The sequence below is a fragment of the Otolemur garnettii genome, unplaced genomic scaffold (genome assembly GCF_000181295.1).
Source record: "Otolemur garnettii isolate 467f Iridium unplaced genomic scaffold, OtoGar3 scaffold00116, whole genome shotgun sequence".
In the NCBI taxonomy this organism is placed as follows: domain Eukaryota; kingdom Metazoa; phylum Chordata; class Mammalia; order Primates; family Galagidae; genus Otolemur; species Otolemur garnettii.
The window spans coordinates 1,015,402-1,022,527 of NW_003852511.1; the positions used below are offsets into that span (position 1 = coordinate 1,015,402).

At 44.5% G+C, this 7,126-nt stretch overlaps 1 protein-coding gene across 1 annotated transcript in view; it reads left to right on the forward strand.

Moving 5' to 3' along the window:
- DISC1 (disrupted in schizophrenia 1) overlaps positions 1-7,126 on the forward strand; it is a 334,249-nt gene that overhangs the window by 104,138 nt on the left and 222,985 nt on the right. The window contains exons 7-8 of the mRNA XM_023517671.1: positions 1,805-1,859; positions 6,454-6,556. Coding sequence (XP_023373439.1) covers positions 1,805-1,859; positions 6,454-6,556 — 158 coding nt within the window. The remainder of the gene's footprint in view (positions 1-1,804; positions 1,860-6,453; positions 6,557-7,126) is intronic.

A 7,126-nucleotide genomic window follows, 5' to 3' on the forward strand; every position in this document is an offset into this window, starting at 1 on the left:
AAAAAAAAATACTAGCTAGAGCTTATCCTTGACATTTTTAATTGTAAATATTCCAAACATTGACAAATAGAACCAATGCTCATTTACCCACCACTGAGATTAAATAAATACAGTGGAACCTCCATAGCTGAGCCCTTCCCTACACTGACCTCCTTAAAGTGGTCCTAATTTATAGACCAGCCATGTGCCACATGTATGAACATGTACAGAGGCCTGTTCCTTATGTTGACCACCTCTGTATGTTCATTACAGTTCCTTGGGTGGTCAACTCACAGAGGTTCTTTCTACTGCATTGGCATTTTCCCGTATTTACTTGATTCTCTTTTCCTAAATAAATAAACAAACATTACAGGTGCAGACAGGCCCCTCCCTCATTCTCCTCTCTCCCTTTCTACCAGGGATAATCATCCCCTGTTTATCTCTCCTAAGGCACCTGTGTGAACCACTTGGTGCAGTTAGATTCATCTTCACCCTGGACTTTCATTCAATCTCCTTTTTCTTCTTTGAGGCCCAGTTCAGTTCCCCCCTTTACTGGTAAGCTTCCTCACCAACCCCCTAGTTTCTTTCTTTCTTTCTTTTTTTTTCTGAGACAGAGTCTTAGTATGTCGCCCTCAGAGAGTGCTGTGGCATCACAGCTCACAGCAACCTCCAACTCGTGGGCTTAAGCCATTCTCTTGCCTCAGCCTCCCAAGTAGCTGGGACTAGAGGCGCCTGCCACAAGGCCAGGCTATTTTTTTGTTGCAGTTGTCATTGTTTAGCAGGCCCAGGCCGGGTTCCAACCTGCCAGCCCCGGTGTACGTGGCCAGTGCCCTAACCACTGGGCTCCGGGTGCCGAGCCCAACTCCTTAGTTTCTAACTTGTTCCACAAGTTTATTGTCTCCGTTGCTCAAGGCAGACAATACTCTGCCCTGTGACGGTTTTTATGTGGCAGCTTTCTCCTAGCATTGGGTGCCTGTTCCCCTTGAGGTGCATTTTCCCTCTTGCTTTATAGTACAGGTGATTGCCTTCAGGCATTTCTTCTCTACACGGCAACAACCTTAGGAATAAAAGCTGAGTCTTAGTTGCATTGGTTCGTTCATTCTACACATAGTGGCTGAGGGCCTACTGAGAAGCTCCAGGGACTGCTTTGAGCACTGGGGGACAGGTGTAAACATGACAGCCAATCAGTGCCCACCAGGGACTGAGATGCCAATGGGAGGAAAAGGGAAGCTACATGATTGGACGACTATGTCAAGGCAAAAAGTCTCAAGGAGAAAACAGGAGCAGGAAAAGCCTAAGGTGCTGTTTCAGACATACCGTAAATGTCTGCATATACGTGTAGACACACATACATGTATACTAACGTACACGTAGTCTATGCTCTGTGTCGGTGCTAAATGCGGAAACACTTGGTTCCTATGTGTGGACTGGCCGTAGGTCCAGATACATAACATTAGATTCCCTGCCAGTGAGACCCCGCCCTGTGTTAGCCATCCCTCTAGGAAGGTGGTTAGAGGAGTGCAGATTTAATCCTCTGCTGCCGGAGCACATCTGAGTTGTTCTTCCCATTTTCCGTAGATGTGCAGTCTGGGAATGATAATAGATTTTAATACAAGCCTAAGTAAAGCACAATTAGGGAGGAAAGACATGCTTCCCAGCAACATACGCTAACTGCACAGTCAAATGGACCGAATTTGGCATCACCTCTCCTATTGCTCTTTAGCCATCCAACCTTTGAAAGGTTCACTATTTGCAGAGTTCTTAAAGGCAGAGGTATCAAGCTGTGTTACCAAAAAGACCAATCTCCTGTTTTTAATTCTTCTAGCCTCCAGGAAAGGATACAGTCCCTCAACGTGTCCCTAAAAGAAATCACTACTAAGGTAAGTACGTTTATACTTCAGTTTTCCAAAGAACTCTATACAGTTTCCTTTTGACTTAATTTCACGTCTAGATAGGAATACCTCGTCTCTGGAAGGAGCATGGACTTGGCCGAGCCATTTTGCAGGACCAGCCATGAGCCAGAAAAGCCAGGGGGGAGGCCTGCTGTGGTGGCAGAGGTCTGGATTTGTGGTCCCCCAGAAATGGACTGGTTTGGCCTTTGCTTCAGAAAGAGCCATCAGTTTATAGACAGGAAAGAGACTGCTGCTGTGCATATTGAATACCTTTGCTTAAAAAGCCTTCCCCGATTGGGAGTAATTTGAGAAATTAATTACTTTTCCTCTCGGGAGGGCTCTTCACAAATGGAAGTGGATAGTAGGTGATTGTTTTTTGTTGTGTAGATTTTTCAGTTAGGTTGAGAATCACTCTGCCTACTTTATTGGTTGTCGATATTACATATCAAGACTTTGGTTGGTGTAGAGAAAGACACTTCTTCATTATTTCCTGAGAGCACATAGTCAGTTAAATCATAAAGTCGTGTCCTATTAGTTAGGGTAAGCACAGTTTATAAAACAAAAGCCTTTCCCTGCCTACACTGTTATACCCGACTGAGTTATAAGCAGGGTCAATTACTCTGTGAATTACTGCTCAATGTTGTGGCAGAGAACTGGGTATACATCGATAATTATTTGCAGTAGGTCTGGGAACCAGGGTGTTGTAAGATGGTCCACATATAAAAAGGACAGGTTGCTGAGCAGAGAGCAAAGTAGCCAAGGAGAGCCCGCTGGCCTGGAAGGAATTGCTTCTTGTCTCTGTACCCAGAGAAAGAAAGTCGTGGACCCTCCATCAGGAAATATGCTAAGGGTCACACAGTGTTACTGGAGCTAAGCTGAAATTGGGGACTTGGTGGTGGCAAAAATGCCCACAGTCACTCTGGCCCTTTTCTCAGTTTTTTTTTTTTTTTTTTAATTGAATTCATTTCTGAAAATGATTTTGCTGACACAGCAGCAAGTTTGAGGGGTGGTAATAGTACCTTGCGTCCGAGGAGAGCTTCCTGTTAGGAGCAAGTGGTACTCATAATGTGTCATCGGGACGAGGACCCAGGAATGCCTGAAATCTGCTCTGCTGTCCCTGAGAGCATTTACCAATGTTCACCCACATGGAAGACAAGCACGACGAGACTCTAAGCACTGTGGGGACCGGCGTGCCAGGGCACAGCTCTAGGGAGGGACCAGGCAGGGGCTGGGCTTTTACGTCTCCTCTCCCTGCTCCCCCGAATCTGCACCTTAGCCTCCCGTGTTGGTTGGGGCCGAGACCTTTTCCCCTGCCCAACTGTGAGGATAAACTATGCCTTGGTTTACCAGTTCTAGTACATGAAGCAGGAGAGGAAATGTTAGAAGGTGACCTGAATTTCTGCCTGGTAAGTTGCAGGAACACTGCCACTAGTACTCGGTCCTGTGGATGTCTGCTCCTGTCACCTTTGGAGGAGCCAGTAGGGAGGTAGGGAGAGGCAGAAGTTTCTTGGCAAGGAAGAGGTGGTATTCCTTCCCCTCTGTCTTCTATTGTAAATATCTGCCATTTCTTTTTTATCAGACGCTTCCTAATTTCTGTGTAGATTGAAAAGGTGAGAGGATGGTCTTGGGTGTGGGTTTGTTGACTATCTTCACTTCCCTCTCTGAGTAATAGGAATGAGTCTACCTATGCACGTGCAGTGAGTATACCGACATACATATTATATAAAACAGATGGTGTGCATGTGGGTGTGATGTGTTGATGACATTTTACGTTGTGGACACACATATACGCATACATAATACTGGAATTTGTTGATAAGCTCCAGCCACTATTGAAGATCTTGGGTTTGCCCAAAGACAGTCTGCGTACTGTTTTGTCCACTCAGGCTGCTATAACAAAATACTGAAGGCTGGGCAGCTTATAAACAATGGGCATTTATTGCCCACAGTTTTGGAGACTGCTGAGACCCGGGTGCCAGCATGGCTGGGTTTTTTCACACAGTAGACAGAGGGCAAGAGAGCTCTCTGGGGCCTATTTATAAGGGCACTAATCCCCTTCTTGGGGGCTCTACTCCCATGCCCTTTATAATCACCTCCCAAATACTCCACTTCCGAATACTGTCAGTGAGGATTTCAACATGTGGATTTTCTGGGGAGGGGGGCATATAAGCATTCACACCATTGCACATACCTTCTCTGATGCAGTCACCAAAAACTTATAAATTATTTTGATTTTCCATAAGATTAAGGAACCTTGTGTCTTAGATTTAATAGTGTAAATCTAACAGTTCCGTTTGATATTAAGTTCCTCAGGGTCCAATTTTATTTGTAAATCAAAAGTAGATGCAGATTTCTGAGGCATGTGTATATGTGTGCGTAGAGGTAGACAGATACATGTGCACATATGTGAATTTGCGTGTGTATGTGCGTGTGTTTGGCCTGTATTAGTCTATGGAGAAGGAGAACAGAACTGTCTAATCACACAAAACACTAGGTTCTCTACTCTAGGCTAGATTGACAGGTGGCAATGAGGTAAAAGTCTCAGTTTGGCCCAGTTTTCTTTTTCTAGTGTATTAGAAACGCACACACACACACGGGCACACACACCCCCCTCCCCCAGATATTCTGTAAATTCTTCCCTCAGAGAGAGAAATGGAACCTTCATTGCAATCATTACACTTTTTCAACTCTTGTGGCTTACCCAACCGAGGGTGATTAAGGGATAAATTAAGTGGAAGAAGTAGTTGGAAATAAACGGGATTTCTGGAGACTGGTAGATATTAGATTATATCCAGCAAAGCCTAAAAGAATGAACATTGCAATACAGTAAGAAGTTTCAGAGAGGTTGTTTCATATTAATTGTGACAGCTGGAAGGATAGATTTGCTCAATAAAGGAGAAACTGACCTAATTATGATTAACAGATACTGTTAACTAAAATCAGAAATATTGAACACAGATTGGATGAGACGGAAGGATTATGGCTGGTGTCATAGAGCTAATGGAAAAGTCTTTGGAATTCTGATGACATTCTTAAGTGGATTGGATGGGACATTCCAGTGACTGGGGCATTCAGCTGGCCAGAGACTTGGTGCTGAGGGGAAGGTGTCTGCAGAATCTTTCTTTTGACTCTGGTTCTGATTCCTGACAAATCTCGGGACCCTTGAAAGTGTCCTGAAATTAATGACTGGATGTGTGGGCGCTCCACACCACGGTGCAGGCTTTGGGCTACCGAGCCATTGTCTTCATCTAGAGAGTGAGTTTATAAAGAAAGGTTGGAAAATTACAGCCACCGAATGGAAAAGAGCACGTGCAACTCCATGAGAGAAACAGTGGAGTGTTCTAGGCAGGATGGGCGAGGTCTGCTTTGACTCTAAAAATAATCTCAGTTCAGCCTGAGATAAGTAACACATTTCACGTCGATGAGACCTAGCAAGACCTAGACTCTTTGGGAAATTAAATTTTATATTTCTCTGGGCTCTGTGAATCCCACCAGGTTAATTTTAGTTTTAGAGTGGCATCTCAGATTTTTGGCAAGAAAAGAATGATGCTTTTAGGTAGAATCCGTTGTGGTCAGCCCCCAAATATCTCCACAGATACCTTCATGCCTACTAAACCCATGCTCTGTGTACTTGTTGAAAAGGAAATTTTTTCTAGATAGCTCATTAATCTGAATGTAGATAACATTTGAGGAAGAGATTTTAGCTTTAAATGAGAGGGAAAAATGTGATGTTTTGCCCCCCCCCCCAAAATAAAAGATAATCTGAAGATATTTGGAAAAAGAAACTGAGATTTAAGATCTTTGCTACTTTTGAAAAATCAAAGAAAAATGTAGGACATGTTTGGAGTGTCATGAGAAAATAAACGCGAAAAATCTTCAAACTTCACCAAGAGTCACTTGTCTGCTTTTCATATCTGACTCACCAGCAAGAGTCTGTCTGTCCTCAAGGTTTTCCTGGACAGCGTCCACTAGTAATTAAATTTAGCACGAAGCTCTGACCTTCATCTACACGGGCTTGTCTTTGTTACTGCCTACTATGTGTCTGACAGACAGCTTGTATCCAAATAGAGCCACAAGGTAAACACAAAGGAACATAAGGAAATAGTATGCTGGCCCAGGAGGGTGCTGTGGAAGACTTCAAAGGGAGGGGGCACAGGGAGGTGGCTGTAAATGGGTAGGTGATCAGTAAGGCCTTTTGTCCCAGGCCACCGTTGAGCAAGGAGAAGGCAGAAGTGATGAAGTCATTTTAGTCTGTAGTTGCTCACTGTTGTGTTAGCTCATTAGTTTTGTGTTTGAGTGTGGTGAAGGGCTAGGAGCTATGACAGAAATGCGCCAGTGCCTGCCTGCCTGCTTGCCTTCTTTCCTTCCTTCCTTCTCTCCTTCCTTCCTTCCTTCCTTCCTTCCTTCCTTCCTTCCTTCCCTTTCTTTTTCCATTGCTTGCTTTTAAAACACTCTCCTCGGATTACTCTTTATTATCCCTTTTAATGCCTCCTAAATCCAGAAATCTCTGACCTGGCTGTTGCACTGCCTTCTGGTTTTTAGCTGTGTAAATGGTGACTCCTGGCTATTTCTCTCCTTCTAGGTGTGTTTGAGTGAGAGACTCTGCAGCACTCTGAGAAAGAAGGTTAATGACATTGACACCCAACTGCCGGCATTGCTGGAAGCCAAAATGCTTGCCATCTCAGGTAAGTGGTAGCAGGGGTGATGTTGAAGTAGTCCTACTGAAATGATGATGACAGCTGCCACCGCATCATGCTCTGTCCGCAGTCAACATCCTGTCCTTGTTGTGGTCATCCTTGGACATCTCTAAGCTTTTCTGGGGAGTTTCACTGAAACACAAAGAATAAGTAGGCAGCATGATTTCCTTATAAGAATATAGACAAGACTCTTAAAAACCATATGCACATGTAATATAGCATAGGCTGTTCATGTAGTTATCAAATTTTGCACTTCCGGTTCCTGTTTCTTGAAGAGTTTAGAGACTCAATGTTCTGGGCGGGTAATGTGGCCCCAGTGGATGTCTATGGCACAGGTGTCATGTGTGCTTGGTGAGGGTTGTTGGATCAAACTCTTCCTGGAGGGGGAGAATGATGACATGACACCAGTGGAGGTTCTCAGTTTAAAACTCTAGTCATGGCTCGGCACTTGTGGCTCAATTGGCTAAGGCGCCAGCCACGTACACCCAAGGTGGCGGGTTCAAATCCAGCCCGGGCCCGCCAAACAACAATGACGGCTGTGACCAAAAAATAGCCGGG